Source organism: Camelus bactrianus, chromosome 19, assembly GCF_048773025.1.
Source record: "Camelus bactrianus isolate YW-2024 breed Bactrian camel chromosome 19, ASM4877302v1, whole genome shotgun sequence".
Classification (NCBI taxonomy): Eukaryota; Metazoa; Chordata; class Mammalia; order Artiodactyla; family Camelidae; genus Camelus; species Camelus bactrianus.
This window is the reverse complement of record NC_133557.1, coordinates 24,803,107-24,828,350: the sequence shown is the minus strand read 5'-3', so window position 1 is coordinate 24,828,350 and position 25,244 is coordinate 24,803,107. Positions and strand designations below refer to the sequence as shown.

The following is a 25,244-nucleotide window of genomic DNA, read 5'->3' as shown; positions in this document are numbered from 1 at the left end:
TATATCATTGGATATGATGAGTGTGTGTTATTTTTGCATTCAGAAGGGGGAATTTAATAAAGAGTTATTTTTTAAAGAGAGAAAAAAGATTGATGCCTGGAAAAAGAACACTGTGATTACTTCTGATGATTTTAGTTTTCTTCATTATGTTATTTTTACGTCTCCTAGACTTTTTGCATGGAGGAGGAATAGCTTTTAGACTATTTTAAACAAAGTATTAGATGCTCATAATTCAAATGATACAGACATGTGTAAATTCAAAGAGTACCAGTGTGGATCAGGGAGGGACACACTGAAATTCGGCGTGGGCATCACCCATTGCCAAGGTGTTGCTATTTAGCCTCAGCCTTTGGAAGATGATCTATCCGGCAGTGGTCTCCATAGTCCTTGGCCGTGGCCAATGATTGCCTTGTTGCACTGGGGTCTCCATCATATCTGATCAGCCTCACAGCATCTGTCATTTGGATTCCTTCTAATTATCAGAATCTGACGTTACTACGTTTCAGGTATTGGTAAGCATTCTCAGTGCAACAAGCAATGAGTCTCTCCTGGTGGGCTCCCTCTGTTGGAGCTCCATCAGTCACACATACCACATTCATCATTGCCAGAGTAAAGTGCTATCATTATTCATGATGACTGGGGAAGCATTATGAAAATGTAGGACAGCAACCTGAAGTCCATGGCGGCACATCTTCAGGAAGCATCTTCTGCTCACGGTTAGCCAGGCTTGGGTTTGTCGGACAGATTCTGTATGACTGCAGCATCTCCGTCAGCATCTTCAAGTCAGAGGGTTGACAAGGTGTCCTCACCTTAGCTACTTTCAGAGAGGAGGGCGTGGCCAGGAGCAACAGGGCTCTTTACCAGCAGAACTGGCCAAAAACCATCCAGCTCCACCACCATCCAGCATCCACTCAGTGTCGCAAAGACACAGGCTGGCAACCACAGAAGCTGTTTAGCAACTGACAATAATGAGAAAGTATTGTTCCTGGACTTTTAAATTTGACTATGAACATTTTTAATAATAAGAGTATGATCTTTAATACACTTAGAGATGCTTTCTTAAATCCCAGGTGTTTACTCTATGATGATTGTCATCAGCTTTGGCTGCAGTTGATTTTAGCTCTTGGCTGTTTAGGATTTGGCCAAAATACATGTTTAATATATAAGGTAAAAAGTGAAAATTCTGACTTACCACCCACCTCATCATCTGACACATGCCCAAAAGTCACCAAGTCTTAATAGTCCAGTGTGTGTCATTAAATTTTGGCTTACCTCTACCGGGCCTACACACAGACACACACAATTTGCTTTTTCCATCTTTTATTAAGTTAATAATTATGCACCTATCACTGCAATCTGCTGTTTCTCATTTAATGTTGGACATCTTTCCACATCAGCATATATGTATCTATGTCATTCTTTTCCATGGCCAAGTAGGAAATTGGTTTAGTAATACACGGTACATCCATGCAGTGAAATACTTCATTTAAAAAAAGAAAATCACGTTGTAGAAACTTAATGATGTGAAAATGAAATTATTGTAAGTACCAGAAAGCAGTCAGTGGGGAGGCAGTGTTGGAATTGGCTAAGAAAATAAGAGTTTGGGTACTAATCCCACTTGTTGAGAGGATTAAGTAAAATCACTCAGAGGCACAGTGCTTTTCAAAAAATAAGTATTTCAGGTGACTTTGGCCAAGAATATTTTTGTTCCCCAAAATATACACACACACGTACAGAAATAATTGGAAAAGTAAGCAGTAGTTCATGGGTAGCAAGTTGACTTGTGTGTTAGTGAGGACACATTAAGCTGCTGTTACAAAGCCCAGACACCAGCTCATACAAGGTAGGGGTTTATGTCTGTCGCACTGTCCAGAGGTCAGCAAGTGGTCTGAGCAGGTAGGCAGTTCTGTCCTAGGAGATCATCCAGGGACTTAAGTTCCTTCTGTGTCATTAGAGTATATTTGGTTACGTTATCCACCGTCTGCTGGTGTGCTGCCCTCACCTGCCTGTTGACCCCTGTGTCTTGGTAACAGCTGGCAAGTCAGATGGAAAGAGAAAAAGTAAGAGGCAAGCAATTTCCTTTTATGAAGGACACATTTACCTTCTCTACCATTTTGATTAATGAGGACTTGGTCTCAGAGTCACACCTAGCTGCAAGGGAGGCTGGAAAATGTCGTCTTTAGCTGGTCAGCCATGAGTTCTCCTAAAACTAGAGATTCTGAGTTTTAGGGTATGTCTTTTATGAAAAAGAAAGAAGAACCAATGGATGTACAAGACAGTGTTTCTTATTTTACTTAGCTGTACTTTAAACATTTGAGTTGCCATCTATTTTTAAATAATAAAGAATTCGTATTCAATGTAGGAAAAATTAGAAAATACAAATAAGCAAAACAGAAGAGATCCCCCCTCTCCCAAGATGTTCTCTCTTTGCCAATCATCTATCTAGTGTGGAGGGGGTGTCTAAATATTCTTTGGTGACTGTTTTACTCTTTTTATAAGGCAGCGGGAAATAAGCCTTTTTCCTTTTTCACCTTGTTTCCTGATGCCATCTGTGCGTGTGTGAAGGAGACAAACCCCACAAGTGTGAAGTCTGTGGCAAGTGCTTCAGCCGGAAGGACAAGCTGAAGACCCACATGCGGTGCCACACAGGCGTGAAGCCCTACAAGTGCAAGACGTGTGACTATGCTGCCGCCGACAGCAGCAGCCTCAACAAGCACCTGCGGATACACTCGGACGAGCGGCCGTTCAAGTGCCAGATCTGCCCCTACGCCAGCCGCAACTCCAGCCAGCTCACCGTCCACCTCCGATCCCACACAGGTTAGTCCTTCGTGTGGTCCTCGCGCTACCCTCCCAGTTTCCTATTGCTTCAGTCACAAGACCATAAAGCACTTAGTCGCAACCTGGGTAAAGGAATCGGGGATGTTTGGTCACCCCATGGTTTGCAGTTTTGCTTTTTGTCTGCTCTGAAGTGCCTTTCTCAGTAAAATAGGGGAAAACATCAAGGTTATAACTTTATGTATATCTTTATGCAGCTTTATAACTTATTCACTAGTAAAGTATTTAAATGAGGAGGTGCACTAAATAAAAGAGATACAAACAATGCATTTTTAATAAATTGTATAATGTATGGTTAGGCAGTTCAGTCGTTTTTTTAAAGTATATTCTCATCGGTTCAGCATGAGACAGCTTGACAGAAAAACTCAGCAGAGTATATAAGTTAACAAATTATGTACGTTTTCCTTTTAGCAAGTGTATCAGTTAGCTTTTGATACAATGATGCTGTGTAACAACTACCGCAAAACCTCAGTGTCGTATTATAAAAGCATTTATTGCTCACATACTTCAGGTCAACGAGGGTTGGATTGACTTTCCATTGATCTTGGCTGGGCTTAATCATATGTGTGGCAAAGGCTGGGTGTCCACTGGCTGACCTTGGCCAGGGATCTGCTGGCTGTGGGTTAGCTCGCCGTCCCCTTGCCTTGGCTGGGGCAGTCTGGCTCTGCTCCACATGTCTCATCACCTCCCACTGGGAATCCATGAGCTATTCCGGCTCTTCTCATGACAGTGACAGACCTCTGCACAGCAAACAAACAAGCATGCCCCAATGTGTAAGCTTATTTCAAGCCTCTGCTTGCGTCCCATTGGCTAAAGCAAGTTATATGGTTGGGCCTGGTGTCAAGGGATGGGGCTGAGCTCGCCCACATGGAGAGTCATCACAGGGTCACTTGACAAAGGCCATTTTTGCAAGCAACCTCAGCTCACCCCACCATCAACCACATCTCTCTGACATGCAGAGACATTCATGCCCTCCCAGGACCCCTCCAAGTCACACCCAAGCATAGGCTCAGGCTTAAAGACCAAGACCTCGTCTTCTCCATCAGGTAGGCGTATAGCTTCTCCTGACGTAGAGCCCTTTGAAGTAAAAAGGCACGTTGTCTGTCCGCACACTCCCAGTGTGCAGTGGTGAGACAGAGCTGGGATAATAATCCTGCTGTTCCAACAGGGAGGAACAGGAGGCAGCTGGTAGTCACTGGTGCACAGATTTCTGAAACCCCTCTGGGCAAATATTTCTAGCTCCCTGACTCTGGGGACCGGGACTGTTTCTTCATTAGGCCTTGGCTGAGTCTCCGGGGTTTTGACTGTCCCCTGGAGCATCCTTTCATCACCTTCCTAAACCACTTCTGAAAAGGAGTGGAAAATGTACCTCTGAGAGACTTTCTCAGTCTGCTACCTGCCTACCGAAAGTTGGGATCTTTAATTTTATTTTAGTCTAAGCTGGTGACAGCTTCACTGGTGGAGCTATCTTTAAAACTGTGTGAGTTTCCTGTGTATCTGTGTGCCAGAAGCCACACCCATAATTATTTTGGAGACTTGTCTTTTCTTTAAACCCCACTATAGGCACTTTTGGCATTTAGCCTTTTGTAGGTTGAATCTTATGAGACTTTTAGGACTCCTTGTCTAGCTGCAAGAACTTCCTTGGCACCAACTTTATTCTTTTGGCGATTTTAACAAAGAACCTCACTTTTGCGAGCCTCATTGCCCATCTGTTCTTCCCTCTGAGATCGGTTCCTTGGATGTGATCTTTGTCCCCAGGCTTTTGTCTTACTTTGAAAATCTTTTGCTGGTTGGAGATGAGAAACTTCATCTAACCCAGCACATCTTTGATCTCCCATATTCCCTCTAAATTCCATTTTGAAAATGGCTGGTTCTTTTTTGAGTTTCTCTCCTTCTTAGGGTACCTTATCATAGGTGGCTTGGAAGACAGTTTCACTCTTCTGCCTAGAATTCATTTCTTTGCTCAAGTCCAAAATTCAGTGGGCATATTTTCTATCTTCTCAGTTACCACAGGTGACAGTTTTACCAAATGTTTGCCATTAAATAATGTGCACTGCCACTTTTCCAGCCTCTGCCTGCCACCAATCCCAAAGCCAACGCTGCATCTTTTAGTTTTCTGTTATGGCAGCCCTCTGTTTCTAGATGGAATATCTGTATCAGTTACCTGTTGTCACAGTAATGCAGTGTAACAAAAAACCCCCAAAATCCTCAGTGGATGCAGCAACATGCCTTCTCTGTTCACACCTGGGGATCAGCTGGGTGACACCTGGGCAGAACTGATGATCTTCACTGGGCTCACTTACAAACCCGAGAATCTGTGGGCTGTGGGCTGGCCAGCCACTGGACTTGGCGGCAGTAATCCAGGTCTGTTCCACATCTGTCATCTGCCTCCTGGGATCGGAGGGCCAGGACAGGCTTGACCTTCTCATGGCGGTGCGTGACACAGGGCCAGCGAGCAAACCCCAATTCGCAAGCCCATTTCGAGCCATTGCTTGTAGCAAGTCTAGTTAACATACCATCGGCGAAATCCAATGACACGATCGAGTCTGTTTTCGGGGGTCATGGCAGGTCATCCTGCCCCTGTCAAGAGAGCATGTATAATTACATACGTGGCAGAGGCCATGGCTACAGGGAGGGATCAGAGGTGGGGAGGTTTGGGGACATTAATCTCCTATAGCAGGTTAAGACATTGGCATAACTGATACCCGTCTGACTTTCTTGAGAAATCTCCCCAGCCTAAGTTAGAGGCACTGAAGGATTTATTAGGGAAGTGATTCAGAATCATTTTGATTTATGAGGATAAACTTACCATTTATAGTAGCACCTTTAAGTTGATCTAGAAAGGCTGTTTTCTCTAAAAATGTAAGTGTGTGCCATTTATGACGTGTCTCCATGGAATGTTCATTTCCCTCTTATAAATCTGTGGCACTTATAAAATTTCACAAATTGTGAAATTAATAGGATTTTGTTTTTACCCTTCCATCGCTGTGTTCAACTGCATTGTCTTACTAGCAACTTAAACTTAAGAAAGATCTGTCAGCTTAAATATGCCAGTTGCTTGCTCATTGAGCAACATGAAGTCCCCACCAGGTACCAGACACTGTGGGGATCAGGCGGTGGGCAGGGACGAGCATGGTCATTAGCTTTGGAGAGCTTACGGTCTAGTGGGAGTGCTGCTGACCAGTCTGCCTCATTGAAGACACAAATCCGTGGTTAAAAGGAAGAAGCAGAAGAAGATGAGGAGGAGGCTGATGACGAGATGTAAGCCCTTTGCTTTCATGTCAGAGAGCAACTCAGCTGCAAGATTTGGTCATCTGGTTGTTCTGCGTTTGACCTCTGCTGGTTGCTTTGAAAAAGAAAAACAAAAGACAAACAGATCACCAACTTGGGCAGTGATGGAACTGGAAGACCTAGTAGAACATTCTGGAGCAGAGACTCTTCCTCTGAGTCCACAGGCACCTCCACCCAGGGATCCATGAGTAGAATTTAGGAGGTTCGTAAACTTGGACGAGGAAAAAAATTACATCTTCATTTTCACTAACCTTCCTGAAATGTGATGTGTCCTTCAATTATGAAAATAGGCGTCCCATCTGATAACAGGGCATGTGAACTTGTCGCCAGTAGAAGTTGCAGCACTCTTTACAGCAAGTGATACATCAGAATATCGTTTACTCTCTCCTCTATTTAGAAATTATCGCAGTCACTCGACCCGCCGCTGGTGCTTGTTACTTAATGCATTAAAAAGCACACACATTGCCATATCACAATTTTTTTCTTTTAATTTTTAAAGTAATTTTCAATACAATTAGTTGCATTTGTATGCCTGTTGATTTTTATTTTGGTTTACTTTCTGCATTTAAACATTATCCTGAGAAAGGGTCCATGGATTTCACTAAACTGCCAAAAAGGGGTCCGTGGCATAAAAAAAGGTTAAGAACAACATTCTAAGGCAGAAGTCAACAAAGAGCCAGATGGTAGACACTTGAGGCTTGGCAGGCCATTCAGTGCCTGTCACGATTGCTCACCTCTGCTGTTGTAGCCTGAACGCAACCATCAACAATACAGAAATGGACGTGGCTGTGTTACAATAAAACTTTATTTACAAAAACAGGCTGTAGCTGGATTTGGCCGACAGTCTATATAGCTTACGGTTCCTTGTTCTAGAGTTTTGTGTGAATGATCTCGGGCATTGAGTCATACAAAGCATCGTTTAGTTTGGGGCTTCTCCATCTCCTAGAAGCTTGTTTAATTTGCTCCCTGCCATCTTTAATTGCATTTATTAAACAGCTCATTGTGATATTATAGGGCTTATACCAAAAGGCCGGGAACACCATCCCACTCTTTTGAGCGTATGGCCTAAGAAAGCAAACATCGCTCGTAGGTACAGGTGCTCACCTAGCATCTGAGAATAACCAGCTTTGGAATCAGCCTCGGTTCGAATCCAAGCTCTGGCGTGTCCTCCTGGGTGGCCGTGAACCAGTCATGTAGCCCTTCTAGACCTCAGTCTCCTCCTTTGTACAATAGTGTTGAGAATAATATTGATAACAGTACCCACCTCATGGGACGGTCAGGATCATCAGATGAGACCATTCCTGTGGAGTGCTCAGCAGGGCGCCTGCCATCCCAGAAGAGACGGAAGAATCTTAGCGGCTGTTGTTTTTGCTTGCTTAAACACTGTTGCCACAGGCGGGGTCACCAATTTGCTTGAATTATCAGTGCCGTAGACGATTTGGACTTGGCATTCACTGAGGAAAATAAATTTGGAATATCATGTCCTTTCAGATGTTTGCAATTTCGCTTTTTCTGTTCATCTTTCACCAAACATGAATTTAAAAAAAAAAAAGGAAAGAAATCAAGCAGCTGGATTTTGTAACTTCACAAGTAAAGAACACAGCTGGCAATGTGGGATAAATAAATTGTGCGCAATAAACACGTCTTTATTAATAAAAATCTGCATGAAGTATAAGCTGGGCGTTTCAATCACTGTTAAAAAGAACACGCTGACGAGTGAGCCGGGAGCTGACTGACTTGAAAAATGTGCCCTTGAATCTGTTACAACATGTAACTCAATCAAAATCAACGGATTATGCAAAAAATATACAACTGAACGGTTCACTAGCAGAGTGGGCACGTTAACTGTAGGAACAATAGCTTGACTGTTTTGCAGAATATGCTAGGTGTATATTCGCAGATCTTATTTTATGGGGGACAGTTATTAAATAGCTTGATTTTCAGTCTCCGTCTTTCTCCTGGGAGACATCATTGTGGTCGTGCACCTAAGCCTGTGGTGGTGGTTTAGGTTTGGGAAAAGGAGAGAAGCCCCCCCACCCCACCCCTCTTTTTTTTTTCTCCCAGGGGCTGCTAGGAGCTGCAGTTAGAAGGTCTGCGCCCGCCTGCCTTGGTATAAAGCGATTTTCTGGTGTGTGCTTCGGGGGGATCCGCTGTGGTTGTTGCCTGCCTGTTCTTATCGAAACTCACCTTGTGTTGACAGGGGACGCCCCCTTCCAGTGCTGGCTCTGTAGCGCCAAGTTCAAAATCAGCTCGGACTTGAAAAGGCACATGCGCGTGCACTCGGGGGAGAAGCCTTTCAAGTGCGAGTTCTGCAACGTCCGCTGCACCATGAAGGGGAACCTCAAGTCGCACATCCGCATCAAGCACAGCGGCAACAGCTTCAAGTGTCCGCACTGCGACTTCCTGGGGGACAGCAAGGCCGCCCTGCGCAAGCACAGCCGCGCGCACCAGTCCGAGCACCCGGAGAAGTGCTCCGAGTGCAGCTACTCCTGCTCCAGCAAGGCCGCCCTGCGCATCCACGAGCGCATCCACTGCGCAGACCGCCCCTTCAAGTGCACTTACTGCAGCTTCGATACCAAGCAGCCCAGCAACCTGAGCAAGCACGTGAAGAAGTTCCACGGGGACGTGGTCAGGACCGAGGCCCTGGAGAGGAAGGACGCGGGCCGGCAGAGCAGCCGGCAGGTGGCCAGGCTGGACGCCAAGAAGACTTTCCACTGTGACAGGTGCGATGCCTCGTTCATGCGCGAGGACTCGCTCCGCAGCCACAAGCGGCAGCACAGTGAGTACAGCGAGAATAAGAACTCGGACGTGACCGTCCTGCAGTTCCAGATCGACCCCGGCAAGCAGCCCGCCGCGCCCCTCACCGTGGGGCACCTCCAGGTGCCCCTCCAGCCCAGCCAAGTGCCCCAGTTCAGCGAGGGCAGGGTCAAAATCATCGTCGGGCACCAAGTGCCCCAGGCAAACACCATCGTCCAGGCTGCGGCCGCCGCCGTGAACATCGTGCAACCGGCGCTGGTGGCCCAGAACCCAGAGGAACTGCAGGGGAACAGCCGGCTGCAGATCTTACGCCAGGTCAATCTGATCGCCCCGCCTCCGTCCTCGGGGTGTCCGAGCGAGGCGGCCGCGACGATGCCCCAGCCGGCTGTCCTGCTGACCACTCACGACCAGACAGACGGAGCCACTGTGCACCAGACTCTCATCCCCACGGCCCCGGGCGGCCCCCAGGAAGGCTCCGGCAACCAGACTTTCATCACCAGTTCGGGCATCACGTGCACTGACTTTGAAGGCCTGAACGCGCTGATTCAGGAGGGCACCGCTGAGGTGACCGTGGTCAGCGACGGAGGCCAGAGCATCGCCGTGCCCACCACGGCTCCGCCCATATTCTCCACCTCCCAGCAAGAGCTACCCAAGCAGACTTACTCCATCATCCAGGGAGGCACCCACCCAGCTTTGCTCTGTCCAGCAGATTCCATACCAGACTAGTGCCCATAAAACAAAAGAAAGGGGGAAGAAGAGGATGACCCCAAAAAAGTCAGAAATAGAATTCTGTAAGAGGTTTGCCCTCAACGTTTTTAAAGATCGTTGTGAAAACACCCCACCTCCGTAATAAATTGTAATTTTATACTGCTTACTATAATTTTTTAACACTGTGGTAATTTCTAGACCACTTCTGAATCGCCGTGTTGCAACTGTTGTAGAACCTTAAACGCTACCAAGATGATTCCAATTATGGGTTGGAATTAAATGAATTGAGTAGTGAATATACTTATTTGCTTCCAGCTTGATTTCCCAACTCTAATAAAGAGTTTTTCCATCTCATTAAATTTGTGTAGTAGATGGTACTTTCCAGCCTCTGAAAATACCCCCCAGTGTTTGGGGTAATAGTGTTTTTAACACATGGATACAAATCTGTTGGCATGAAGGACCATTTTCTACACAATGTTACATGGATATTTGACACCCCCCCCCAAAAAAAAGGTTAGTGCAAGTGAGAAAAAAAGGAATAGTTTCCTAATAAATTGATACATGGTTAAAATATACTGAATGTTAATGATTCTTTAGAGTAATGGTGTGATTTAGGTTATTGGGATGTGAATTATATAATTAAAGAGAACTTAAAGAAGCAAAGGTTTTTAGTCCTCTCTCATAAACAGTCTTACCTTTTTCACAGTCAAATCAAATATGCATGATACCTAAAGTGACCCAACTGTTTTGATTTTGAAACTTCAGGCTGACAAACCTGACATTTCTGTTTAGATGCAAACAGAATGCAAGTTCCTATTAACCTTTAGGACCGTTTTCTTGGATGCTGTTGTTTTAGATGTTAATATATGTGCAGTCCCAGGGACCAGACAAATGGGATTGGAAAAGTACCTAGTTTCTTTCAAAGCATAGGCTATGTTGCGGTGACGGAAATTAAAATTTTTTTGTTTTGAATTGAAATACCGTGTGATCAGTAGGTGGCGCCAGAGAGTGAGCTAGAATTATTCACACTTATCTAAGGACCTGAACTAGGGCCGTAATCTCTGATTTCCAGCCTCTAGCGTGATCTGCAATTCATGATGGGCTCTTAATAAATACGGAATGAATGAAACATTCTCCCACAGAGCGACAGCAGGGATTGGTGAGGAGGGGAGGTTACTTTGTGACAAAAGCACATTTAAAATGTTGGGAGAATGCTCAGATGCATTTTTGCCAGAGTTGTCACCACTTTTACTTCCCTACACATAAACTTATTAAAATTCTCATGCAGGTAAGCTCACTTGTATATAAAGATACTGGGGTTTTTTGTTTGTTTGTTTTCCTTTTTTCTTTTGGTAATAACAAACTAAGAAAATAGGCAAAATGGTGATGCTGGAAACCTTGAGGGTTGCCTGTTGGAAATAGAAAATCAGCTTCCCTTAAGAAATATATAACAGGGCTCAGGCTGAATTTTGTCACCTTTCTTCCTTTGATCCCTAATGTTTGAACACAATTCTGATCATTTGCACGTCTTCTTTGTCAGGATTTCTTTATTTTCCTATCAGCAATGGTCATAATGCATCATTAACTGTGGTTTGGTAAGAAATCAGAAAAGCTTCAGCTTTTCTTTTTGTTAGTATTTTAGTTATTTCATCAATTTAGAATTATTGCTTGCCACTCTTTAGGAAACTATTTAGCTACTGAATTTTAGCTGGGAAACTTCTATTGTCAGGAACTTTGTGCTCTACATCTCACCCCCCTCCAAAGTGCCCCTTGTTTCAACATTTAAAGGATTTTTTTTCCTGATTATAAATGTAATGTGTATTCAAGATAGAAAATATGGAAACCATGTTACAAATCTTCCTTGATGTACCAGCGGGTTACATCTGATAAACCCATTGTAAATTGAATATACCGTTAAGTCAAAAATGCATTTCATACACCTAACCTACAAAGCATCATAGCTTAGCCTCGCCTACCTTACACATGCTCAGAACACTTAACATTAGCCTACAGTTGGGCAAAATCATCTCACAGAAAGTCTATTTTATAATACAGCATTCAGTATCTCATGCAGTTTGCTGAATTCTGTACTGAAAGTGAAAAGCGGGTGGATTGTAGGGGTACAGAATGCTTGTAACTGTACCGGTGTTTCACCCTCGTGATCCGTCAGGAGGGAGGGTCAGACCACAGATTGCTAGCCCAGGAAGAGACCAAAATTCACAGTATGGTTCCGTTGGATGTGTATCACTTTTGTACCACTGTAAAGTCAAAAAACCATAAATTGAGCCACCGTAAGTCAGAGACCACCTATCTGTATGTTATTAAGAAAACTTCAGAGTCCTTAATCATTTCACTACCCAGATGTAAAAACTGTGACCATTTTGATGGACTTCCTTCTGAGCTGCTTTTTTCTATGCTTGTGTGTTTTCTACTCCAGTTACAGAACTGGGGTTGAACTGAGCGTACTATTTTTGTATGCTATATTTCTCTTTATATCTTTTTATCTCCACCCAGATGCTGCCCTCCATGTATGCATACAATACACATACACATACATGCATTTTTGGATTTTTTTTAACAAACTACAACAGTAAAACTTGTTCCTTGCAATAAACTATATATATATAATTGTACAAAAACTAAGCCAGAAATTTCCAGCCTATCCTCACCCCACCCTAAGTAAGGTCTCCTTGTTCATACCAAGATACATAGACCCAAAAGATAACCTGGAAAAGGTTTTTTCCTATTATTATACTAATTGTATCATACTATGTACATTTCTCTCTACCTTGCTCTTATTATTTCATTTATTAACAGTACCATGTGTCTGCCTAACTTTCTTCAAGTGAAAGCCAGAGTATGACTATACCATGTTTTATTCAACCATCTCTCTATTCATGGATATTTCCATTGTGTTTGTTTTTGTTTGCCATCACAAACTGCCACAGTAAACATCCCACATAATTCCTCCCATTCAGTTGCGCTTTTTTTTTCCCCCTTTCCACAGGTTTGATTCCCAAAGTCAATTTCAGCGAGTTTCCGTAATTTGTACTTGCATAGATTCAGAGGACTTTTTCAGAAGGATTATCTCGTCTGTGGTGTGGGGTCCAACCATCACCAATCCTGGGTGCTGTCCGTCTTTTGAAGTTTTGTCAGTGTGATGCGTGAAAATGGTGATCTGCTTTGTGCGTTTCCCAAGCTGGTGTTGGGATTTGCATCTGCGTGACATCTCTGCCTAGAATTGTTGATTTTTTTTTCTGTGAACTTTAAACTCATACTCATTTTTCTCCTTGGGTTCCTGGGCATCTGGGGTACAAACCCCATGTCTGTCACATAGTGCTGAGTTTTCTCCTCTCTTATCTTTTGTCTTTTGACTTTCCTTATGGTGCTGCTTCCATGTAAAAATAACCATCTTTTTATGTAGTCAGATTCTTCTAGTGCTTTATTTGTGGCTCCTGTGTTTTCTAAGAAAGTCCTTCCTTCTCTTGAGGGTTTTTTCTCTAATATTTTCATTGTTATTTTCAGTGTTTGTTTTCAGTTATCACCTTACTGCAGCCGTAATTCATATTTATATATATGTGTGATACAGGAGTTTGGCTGCCCACATATACCATATACTGGTTAAGCAAAATATTATTTCCCTTGGAACTGAAATCTTAATTTCACCTCTAGATGAAGTTCCCAAGTATACTTAAATCTACTTCTGGAGTCCTTCTTTTGTCCCACTGATCTTTATATCTTCTCTGGTTTGCCAACATCACATATTTGATCATATTAGCATTAAGGTAAGCCTTAAGATCTTTTAGACTTGCAAAGCCTTTCTGTAGCTATTCTTTTCCAAAATTTCCCTAGCAATTCTTAGATACTCGTATTTCCAAATCAACTCTCACTTTGTCTAGTACCTCTCTCCCCTCCTCCCAAAAAAGAAAATCTTTTTGGATTTTGGTTAGAATTGCATCAATATAATTACATGAACTTATGAAAAGAATGACTTTTTAAAAAGTGTTCAATCTTCCACCCAAAAACTTTCATTTAAAGCCTGTTATAAACGTCATTCAATAAAATTACATAGTTCCCTTTATATATAGTCTATTCTTATTAAATAAAGCCTGTATTTTCTTGTTATTCTAAATCCTATTATAATTGTAAATAGGATTTTTTTTCATGTTAAAATAATTGTTTGTTGCAAACACAAAGAATAGCTATGATTGGTAATTCTGTCTGTATTGCACTACCTTAGGAAAAAACCTTATTGACAGTATTTATTAGATACCCTTGGTCTCTGATAAATATGACTTATGATGGTTATGATATAGTCACTTCATTCCTAGGTTGTCTTATCTCTTCCCTTGCAGCATTTCTTCTACTTATTTTGTTTTCACGTCCTATCACAATAGTCAAAACCTCCCAGCAATGTTGATAGAGCTGGAATTTCTAGTGCATCTCTAACTTTAACTTGAATGGCTTTAGAATTTCCCAATTTAATATAATATATGTTGTTCTTTTGGGTACAGTTTTTGGGTACTGTATACTTAAGTACTCTACTTCATTTTCATTTTCATATACTCCACTTCAATTTTCACTCAAGAGTTTTTATCAAGGTAGATTGCTGCTTATTGTCAAATATCTCTTCAATACCTTTTGACATAGGTATTTGGGGCTTGTACTTAAATATGTTGACACGTGAATTAGTGTAGGACATAGCCTGGTATTGAATCCCCTCATATTCCTGAAGCAAACTCTTGGTCATGTTGGATTATTCTTCTAATACATTCATTTACTAATATTTCACTTGAAATTTTTACAACTCTGTGTGTTAAGTGCAGTTGAGCACTGGTTTTCTTCTTTGCGCTCTGACTTTGCTTTTTTGTTGTAGGTTGTTGCTCTGAAAATAAAGTGAGGCTCTTTCCTTCTTTTCCAGGGACCAGCAATAGTTCCCTGTTTCAAGAGGTATCTATTTTCTGGGCTGATAGCCTTTTTCATTTTTTCCCATTTTTTCTGTAATTAACAGTCTATTTGGCTTTTATGTCTCAACCCAATGAATTTTGGTATTTTATATTTTGCAAAAGAAAAAATCACTCATTTTGCTGTAAATTTTCAAATCTGTAGACGTGTAATTCCACTTAACTTTTCTCCTAAAATTATTTTAGAATCTTTGGCATTTTTTTTTTTTTCTGGTCTAACAACTTTCTTATTACCATTTTCTTTATTTTTTTTTTATTGTTTGTGGGTTTTGGGGTGGTTTTTTTTTTTTTTTTTTTTTTTTTTTGGATTTTTCCATTGTCTCCTTAGGTAGTTTGCCAAGAGTTTACCTGTTCTGTCATTTATGTAAAAGTAAAGCGTTTTCTTTCATTTATTATTTCTCTACTCCTCCTCCATTTTATTAATTTCAGTACTCATTTTTTAACTTCATTAATTCTTTCCCCTGCTTTTCTTTCCATTTATTTGTCAGTCTAATTTCCTGTATTAAGTTCACTTATTTCCAGCCTTTAGTAATGAAAGCATTTAAAGTTGTATATTGTCTGGTATGACTTCATCTGTGTTAAAAGATCATTTTTTCAAAGTTAAACTCATGACTGTCACAAACTATCAAAGGAACGTGTGTTAGCAATTTTACGTAAGTCATCAGTTGCTAAGGGGATCAGTAGGATGTTACAACAGGATCGAAGTAGAATTCAGTGAATCAGGACTCACACAGGCAATCAAGAATGCTGAAGTGAATTTACAGACAGATGCAAAACTGGTCACTGTCTGCAGGACAGCCATCAATTGCATTCCACCCACAAAGTCTGGTTACATTCTTTTACGTTTTTTTGCATTATTGTATGTTTCTATAACACACAAAGTTGTAAAATACCTCAGGTCTCTCACTGAAAGGCACTAACCTCTCCAGAACTAGATAACCCAGAGCTGGGATCTGACAGGACCTCCAGTCATCTTTTTTGCCTCTTTCAAGTTCTTTCAGAAATTTTCATGACATTCATATTTCTGTAGATTTTTATATGAAGTGTCCTTCTTTCATAAATTTCTAGGTACTTTGTTATTTCAGTTTTAGGGTTGGTTGGTTTGGTGAGTCAGGGGGATAACATCCAAGGGTCGTATAAAGGTTTGTGAAACTATATTTTAGGTTTTGATTTCTGATATTAATGAGTTTTGATCTGAAGATACGGCCTGTGAAACATGTGCTCTGTAATTTATTAGTTTCCTTTGTGGTCACGTACATGACCAGTTTTGCAGGTGTTTGGTGGTCTGTGAGTCAAGCACGTTGACGTTGTTACTCAGATTATCTAAACCCCTCTTAGTTTTTGTCTATTTGATAAACTTTGAAAGAAGTATTTTTAAACTTTTCACTATGGTTGTGTTTTTTTAATCAAGCTTTCTCTGTATTACTAGGGTGTTTTATTTTATTATATTTTGCTGTATGTTGTTTGATGCATATAAGTATGTGACTATTACATGTTCTTTGTCAATTTTACATTTTGTCCTTCAGTCTATGCCTGATCTTTTCATTGAATAGCTTTTGGCCTTAAGTTCCACTTTATTTCATAGCAATATTCGAAGTCTTCTAAGTCTTCTTTTATATTATTACATTTGCCTGGTTTATCTGTGCCCACTCTGTTGTTTAATATGTTTCTTTATCAGCTTCTCTTTATCTTCTGTAGGAAAATTCAAAACGTTTGCATTTATCAAGGGACATACACTTCGTATGACTCATTTCTTATTTAATAGTTACTATTTATAAAGCTTTGTGATTTTCTCCTTTTTCCTTTCTAACTTTCCGCTTGGCTCTTGAAAGTTCTTATGTATGTCTCTATTCTTTCTAAACTTTAGCAATTATCTTTAAATTAATTCCTCTAGCGCTATATCAAATATCAGTATTAACCAGGCCCCAGTCTTCCATTAAAGAGTCTCCTGCTCCTAAGAGGAGGCCGTTGGACTCTTTCTACAACCCCCTCTCTCCGCATGCTGAGTTTTGCTGAGGTAGCTTGCAAGTTTATTTCCAGGCTTTCATTAAGTGTCCTACAGTGTGTCTCTTACATTATGATTCCCAAATTGCCACCATCCATTTTGATTTAACCAAAAATTATAACATTCATTTTTCGCCATAGTTCCTTATGCTCTTTTTCCTCTATTTCATGTCTTCACTCTGATTTTATCCTTATTCCATTAATTTCTTACATATATTTCTCAGAAAGGGCACATAGATTGGTATTTCTTCTATCCTAGCAGACGAATGATACCTTTGGACAGAGGATTGTTTTCTCTTCAGTAATCTTTAAGTCCTGTTCTCGTGGAGATGGAAAATTTGATACGGATTTGATCCAGTTCTCAGATGCCCTAGCTCCAGTGACCAGCAACGTGGGAACAAAATGGCAGTGTTGCCAGGGGAAAAAAAAAAACACTGGGAGGGCTCACCTCAGCCAATCAGGTTGAAAGAACCGGTCTCTGAGGTTTCCAGAACAGAGGGAGGGGATTGAAAAATGGGAAACATTACTCATCTGGAACATTTTTTGTTCTTCATTTCATCCTACTACTCAGTAACAAAATTATGGTTATAAAAATTGGGGCTTACGTTTTTTTGTTCCCTGTAACCATAGGGCTCCAAGCTTTAAACATTTCTTTCACATCAAATTATCACCAGAAACAATTTTTTGTTGTTGTTATATTGTAAACAACATAAATATGTGATACATTTTGATAAATAATTAAAATAAGCAAAAATGTGCTGGTAATGTATATATCTTAATGAAGTAGGCCTAGTTTTTAATCAGCTTATATATCTGCGATGATTATGACTTAAAAAAAGTGTTTTACATACTGCTAGAATGAGATACAGGTCAGTTTCAGTTAGAGTCCCAATTTTCTTTTATATTGATGTGATCTCTGAGAAGTCTCATTCGCATAAATAAGGATACGGAAATAGAAAGTGTATTGTTACAGCAATGCTTCTCAATTAGTGTGATTCCTTCTGAGTTAAATACCAGAAAATCATACAAGGATCAATCATAATTAATTGGGTCCATTTTGTTGAAAGCAAAGAACTGAACCATCTGGAGTTTCTTTCCCAGTCGTGGGGCACTTACTTTCTCAGCACGGGCACCCTGAGTCACCTTCTGGGTGTATTCTTAGATGACCAGTTTTAGGGAAAAGTACATGTTAAAGCTGAGGACCTGAGAGTTGATCTCCTTAATCACGCCCATACACGTCTTGAGAAACCTTTGTATATTCTCAAAACACAAGAACCCCAATGGAAGGCCCTCGCCCCAGAGCAGCGTTCAGCAAACTTCTGTAAAGGAGCAGGCGGGAGACACTGTCAGCCCTGTGGGCCACGTGGTCTTCGCTGCGCCTCTTCCGCTCTGCTGTTGTAGCGTGAAAGTAGCCAGAGACAATAGTGAAGGAGTGGGCGCAGCTGTGTTCCGATCAAACCTCATGGATGGACACTGACATCTGAACTTCATTTCAAGTGTCACAAACTATGATTTTTCTTTTGTCTAACCATTTAAACAAATGTGAAAACCATTTTTAGCTCATGGACCAAACGAAAACGGGTGCATTGGGCCAGAATTTGCCACTCCTTGCCCTGGACCCTGCACATGGTAGGCACGTAACTCATATGTATTAAATGAATGGCAAAGATGATTTTCAGTGATTAAAAAGCTAACATTTATTGACTCAGGGGCAATAAGGCACTACCTAATAATCTCATGGAATCCTCCCAACAGCCTGTGAGGGAGGCACTATTATGACCCACATTGTGCAGAAAAAGATATTTCCCAACTCAGCCTGGTGTAAGTATCACCTGGAAAACTTGTTTAAAATGCCTACAGCCACAGCACAGCTTTGGAAATTCCGATACAGTGCGTCTGGGTGGGGGGCCTGAGAATCTGTATTTTAAATCCAACATCTCTGGTCTGGGACTTGTTCATCCTCAGGAAATGCATCTCTCCACACACAAAGTACATTTACCTTTTTTTTTAACACACAAAGATACATTTATTTGTATTTTTAGAACATGGTTTCTTAGGATAGTCAAGATTTTTTGCAAATTGTCAGTAAAATAGTGCTTTTGAGTATTAAACCAGTCTCCCTCTGTTGTTGTTTTGTTTTTTTTTTTTCAAAATGCTAGCTATAAAATTTTAAAATAATTAGTTGGTCATTATGTTTTTAATGCTGATTTTGTGATTCTTAAGCAGCGATGATAGTCATTTAGCTTGGGCTGTATTTTTCCGGTATTATCTTTCCCTGAGAGTTATTTCATTGAGTCTTGAAGGTGGAATTGGGCGATACTTAGTTATTAGGAAAAGGGAGACTATAGGGCGAATGTTCTGAACACCATCAGCTGCTGCGGTTTTGTTAGTTGACTGGTCGATTCATTCCACGCACGAGTGTAGAACTTGTAACGGAGTCCACGGAGCCCTGAGGACATGGGATTCTGTGATCCAGCCACTGCCTTACTGTCTTGATGCCACTGTTTCTTGTCTTGTCATTTCCTCTACCAAAATTGTGGATCTTGAAGTCTGAGACTGATTCTAGCCTCTCCAACTCCCAGACAGAAGTGCTCAATAAATGGTCATTGAACTCATTCATCCATTCATTCATTCAGTGTTTCTTGAGCACCTGCTATGTGCTGGCTGCAGTTCTGGAAACTTGGGAGGCATCAAGAGCAAACCGAGAGTGACCCTTGTCCTTGTGGAGTCTGCCTTTATGGTGTGGGGAAACAGTACATGTAGAACGGGATCCACGTTACACAGTCCAGCGTCTCCGCAGGATGCGTGCTGGGGAGTGGGGGGTGGAGTTTGACATGGGGAGAGGGGTTGCAGTTGTACCTAGGGTGGTCGGGGAAGGCCTCCCTGAGGAGTTAGGATTGGAACAAAGACCAGAATGAGGGAAGGAGGGAGCCATGTGGCTATCAAGAAGGAGAGAGTTCCCAGCAGAGGGAGCAGCCAATGCAAAAACCCTAAAACGGAAACCTGCCTGGGGTGTTTGAGGTTGATGTGGCCAGAGGAAAGTGAGCAAGGGAAAGCGGGGCAGGTAGAAAGTGGGCTTGGGGGCAGTGTTGTTCTGTATGTTTTTTGAATTCCACCATAATTTATAATAATTACTAAAACAATAGCAACGGTTGCATTCATTCAGCAAATACTAATTGCCAAAGGGGCATATGACAGTGCTGACATGAGGCAGGCAGGGTCCTTGCCCTCTGGGAGCTCACACACTAATAAGGCAGGTGAGCAAATAAACATTTGTCACAGCACATAAATGCTCTAACAGGGGACACAGCAGGACAACGGGGAACCCACATAACCCAGATTTGGGTGGCCCAGGGGAGGCTGCTCCTGGAAAGTCAAAATGATCGTTGAAATCAGAGAACAGAGAAGTGGGGGGTGAGCATTCTAAGGTGGACTAGAACATGTGAGGGTCTGAAGGAGATAGGTTACTTATAATTGGAGCGTTTTTCTAGAAAGGAAAAGGTGCTCCTTGTGGAATATTAGCTCCTGGGAGGGTTGTTTACTTCTGGAGAAGCAGCATCACATGTATACGTGTACATAAGATGATCATATAGTTCATCATCCAGACTGGGACATCAAACTGGGACACCTTTGAGAGTGAGGTGGCACTAGGGATAATTACGCTGGGAGAGCAGGTGTAAGTCAGCGTCTAATACACCGTAACAGATGGGAGGCCCAGCCCAGAAGCTGTCAAGTAATGCCTAATGCTTTGCCCTAGTGGTAGAATACAGCAACACAACGCAGCAAGGCAAGGATCAGACTTTCATATCTATGGGTCAGTTTTTTCAAGAAAAATAATGTCACATGCCACAGAGCTGATCAGAGTTTGGGTTCTGACCTAATGGTTTAGATATAAATATATTATTACTGTAAGTGTATCAAGTTTATCAATCTGTTTATTCTTTGCTGTGTGATTGTATTCCTATTTTCAACGTCAGCTGCTGTGATAGATTAGATTTTTGTTTCCAACTCGGCACTCTCTCCCTGGTGCAGAATCATACTTATCCATTGGTGTCATGGTGGGTAGGGTGGCTTCCTGGCCCCATTGACTTTGGGCAAAGCCATGTGATTTGTGTTGGCCAATGGGGAGAGGGGTTTTAAATGTGCTGTACAATTTGCCTCATCCTCTTGCTCTCATACGACCTGTCATGAGAAGAACATGTCCTGTGTAGCTAAAGACTGAAGGGGAAATGAGCAGACACGTGGAGTTGACCTCAACCCAACCCAGCAGAGCCACAGTGACTTACAGGCCCATAAAGAAGACCATAAATATTTGTTATCGAAAGCCACTGAGATCTTGGGGTTGTTTGTTACACAGCAAAAACTAATGCAGGAGACTATTAGTGAAAAAACTCACTTTATGATCACCTACTGAATTGCCATATTCTGTGTTTAGCATTTATTTGAGTGAGTGAAATAATGTTTTCCCTACAATACCGCTTTAAAATCACTTTCAGTGCAAGCATGATGAAAAAAGCCCCATCTTGTCTTGCACTTACATCCCAAAGAGAGAAGCTCTTTGAGGATCTATTGTCACTGTCCAATACTGTGGACCCCAACTGGGCAGAACTGGGGGCCATATCAATGTAGAAGTCATGGCTTTAGACTCAGCCCTTGCGCTTAGCAGAGAAGCCAGCTCAGATGTTTCCAGTCTAACAGTGCAAACCTTAGCACCCTTAAGCAGAAAGATGCCCCCCCCCACCACCACCATGGGAACTCTCCTTCCTTCTGAGAGCTGGGTGGGTACCAGTGCTTTGGGGCTGGCCTTTGATTTCATCAGATAGGGAACTTTTTAAAGTAAAAACGTCCATCCCAGCAATTTTTCTTCATAAAACATTTCATACAGCAAAGTGGGGGGAAAGAAAAAGTTTGGTGAACACCCACATTCTTTCCACAAATATTCTATCATTAACATATTACTCTTTTTGCTTTATCATATATATCTGTCATTGCAGTATTTTTAATTGAAAAAGTAATACATGCAGAGAGTGAAAAGAAATTTCAAACATTCCCAGAGGTATACGATGAAGAATTACTCTTTCCACACCGGATTCCCAGCTCCCTTCCCCAAAGGCAATCACGTGCTTACATATGCTTGTATGTATAGTTTTAGTTTCTTCTTTTTCATTATTTCTTCTTAAAGGTCTTTGCTCAACATACTGTCTTGTACTTTGCCTTCCTTTTCTCACTCAGGGTTCATTCATGAACGTTTATTAAGTACCTACTATGCACCAGACATTTTTTCCGTACACCAGGCACCTTGAACGGGTGGAGCAAACTGCTCCACCCACTCAGGGCTGAAGATTCAGAAATCATCCCATATCAACTCATGTGAAGCTAGCTGATTCTTAAAGGGCCTTTTAAACCCGGGCTTAAGTGCCTCTGAGACTCAGGTGATAACAACAGAGGTATCTGCAGTACAAGATAATAAAAGTTCGCCCCCCAGGCTTGCAGGCGATCAGACACGGGAACCAAAGTCTATTCGCTCTGGGAGTTCTTGGTATTTTCTCTGCTGTAAGTGAGCTATTCCACGTTTGTTTGGTCGTTCGGCTTCTTTTCTCTGTTCTGCACCTCACCCTCTATTCCCTGCGATTTACACACCTCATGGCTGCTCCTTCCTTAGGGTTTTTGCTTCCTCCTGACTTTAGGTAAGGGGAGTTCCTCTCCGCCCTTTCTCTACAGCTTGACCAGGTATTTTTACCGCTGTCTTGGTTACATGTGACAGAAAACACATAAAACTACCAGAAGTAAGAAGACTTCCTGGACAGACACTAGGTCATTTCCAAAATCTAAGAAAGAAACCCCAGGGTCAAGGCTGCTCCAGGGACCCTGAGACCTAAAGCAAGGAGATGCTCTTGTTTCATGATCACGCTCTTCACTGCTGGCCTTTGCTTGGCTTTATTCTTCCCCCTTGCAGGTGGTTTTTCTGAAAATGGGGGAAAGATACAGTCACAGGCAACTCCAGCTTAACATCATCCCAATTCAGCAAACGCAGAGGGCAGCCCTTCTGTCTCTTTGCTTTGGTGTGTAAATACCCTAGGAGTGGTCAGGGAGCTACAGTGGGTTACGTTGAGCCCACCCTGGCCAGAGCTGGACTTTGCACAAGCTATTCCCTCTGCCTGGAACCCTCTTTGCCTCACTTTTCTTTCTGCCTAAGACCTACTCTTCCTATACATCTGAGGTTATGAATCTGCCTCTTGCAGGAAGCTTTGTCTGACCACTGTGTGAATCTTCATCACACTGTATGGCAACTGCCTGTCTCTTTATTTTTCCTCTTGATTACTCTGTGACTTCCTTAAGGCTTCGTGTTGCATTCCTAGAGGTTAGCATAGCACCTCACAACCAGTTGGAACCCAACTAATGTCTGGTAAACAAACAAAATGGTTGTGGGACCAAGCCCTGTTGGAAAATGTCAGAGTCAGGGAGACTGTGTGCTGTAAGATATGAAAACACTAAAAGATCCTGAAATGACAGATGATCTGGGTGATTTCAATGTCACCAGAAAGAGATGAGAAACTCATTTTTCTCAAGAGCAGGTAAGACAGCTGAACAACCCAGGTGTGCCACACTGTGCCCCGGGTCTAGAAGCTTAGGATTCCTATTCTTGGATAACATTCCTTTACAGTTCAGGAACTTCCAAACCTGGCGGGGTGGGGGTGGACCAGCAGTGAACTGGAGGTTGTTTTCACTGTAAACAAAGGTCCTGATCCACCTTGTTGCTTATACAGTACCCTCCTCCTATATTTCATCTCATCATTTCAAATTCTAATCCGTGAAGGGGAGGGGCTGGAGTGGAGGAGCAGAAAGGAAAGAGGAGGAATAACTGAGGATTTGTATTGTGGTTATTTCCACTTTCAACTAAGACTGTGCCCTAGTGACTTGTTAGCTAGTTTTTTTTTTTTCTTTTCATTTTAATTTAAGAAGTTATAGATGCTGATGGGAATACAAATGAATATAAGGCGGGGAGGGTATAGCTCAGTGATCAAGCACGTGCTTTGCCTGCATGAGGTCCTGGGTTCAATCCCCAGTACCTCCATTAAATAAACAGATAAATAAATAAATCTGATTACCTCCTCCTCAAAACAAACAAAGAAATTAACATAGCCGCGTTGGAATATAGTTTGGCATTTCCTAGGAAAGTTGAACATAAGCGTATGCTATTCCTCCCACACTGCACTTCTCAAACTTACCATGTGTGGGAATCACCAGGGGGGAATCTTGGTAAATGCAGATTCTGGGCGCAGAGGAGCTCACACACACGAGTCAGGAAACCTGTGCAAAAATGTTTACAGCTACGTTGCTCTAATTACCAAATTGGAGACCAGCCATTGGCAGTGAAGGTGCAGATGAGGTGTGGTATCGTCACAGGGTGACAATGACCGAACTACAGCTGCCTGCAGCGACGGGTGGAATCTCACAGCCTTAAGAGGCAAGTGAAGGAAAATTAGCCATCCAGGTCAACAAGGGGCAACACTAAGCAACATGTTATTTAGGTGACAAAACTATTTTAAAGTAATTATTACACAAAATTAGAGACTGGAAGAAGGTGGTGGAATGAAGAAGCTGATGGATGGAAACAGGTGAAGGGTTTCTTTAGTACTAAGAATGTTCGTTGGTGGTGGTTACCCAGGTGTTTTATTCCTTAAATTGCACATTTATGTTTTATATATTCTGTTTTGATTTTTTTACATAATCTAAACCTTTATTTTTATTTGGAGGGGCTGTAATTAGGTTTATTTATTTATTTGTTTTAAATGGAGGGGCTAGGAACTGAACCAAGGACCTCGTGCACGCTAAGCACGCACTCTACCACTGAGCTCTACCTTCCCCGCTGTTTTATACGTTCTTGTATGTGTGCCAGATTGTATTTAAAATTTTTAAACTTAAAAGATTACAAAAAGGTATACGGCATGATGTCAGTCACTCAAACAACTGCGTCACAAATGCTGCTATCACGTCCCCAGGGATAACCTGTCGGGCATTTAGGTTGTATCCCGAATGTTTTTGCTACAACAATGGTGTTGCAACATATTTGGACCTGCCCCCTTGTGCACATGTGGAGAAGAAAGGATGGAAATCAGCCCTGGTGGGTCATTGGCAGGGCACATTGAAAGACTGATGGCCGAACTGCCCCCCAAAGTGGCTGCAAACATTCATACTCCCACTGGCAATGCGTTAGAAACCTAATCTCCCTGCACTCTTAAGAGCAGTCCGTGTTATCACCATTCCTACATTCTACTGATCTGGTAGGTGAAAGGAAAAAAGAGGAATTTATGGTTAATACTCATTCCTTTATAATTAGTGAGCCTGCAAATGCCTTATAGGTTTGTTGCCCAGAATCTGCATTTAACACGATCCCCAGGTCACTCTTCTGCACATTAAAGTTTGAGAAGCACTGAAAATAAAACCTGCATTTTAACAAGGTCCCCAGTGATGCCCGTGCACAGTTTGAGACGTGCAGTGAGGGAGGAATGGCTGGATCACAGCATATGCTCACCTTTACCAACGTGTGTGTGTGTTTAATCTTTTCTATTCAGTCAGGATATAAAACAGGACTTCAGTGTATTTTTAACTTGCATTTCTTTAATCATAAGTGAGCCTGGACATCTTTTTTCAAATTCTTAGCAGCCACATTCATCTTCTCTG

The 25,244-nt window shown here is 42.0% G+C and overlaps 1 protein-coding gene across 3 annotated transcripts in view; it reads left to right on the top strand.

Moving 5' to 3' along the window:
- The window catches only part of ZFP64 (ZFP64 zinc finger protein), a 66,591-nt gene that overhangs the window by 18,920 nt on the left and 22,427 nt on the right, over positions 1–25,244 (top strand). For 2 of the 3 annotated variants that reach the window (XM_074347455.1, XM_074347453.1), the window contains exons 5-6: positions 2,566–2,817; positions 8,327–9,757. In XM_074347455.1, the coding sequence (XP_074203556.1) occupies positions 2,566–2,817; positions 8,327–9,609 (1,535 nt within the window). In that variant the 3' untranslated portion in view covers positions 9,610–9,757. Of the gene's footprint in view, positions 1–2,565; positions 2,818–8,326; positions 9,758–25,244 lie in introns of those variants that run through there. The other variant, XM_074347456.1, reaches the window with a different exon arrangement.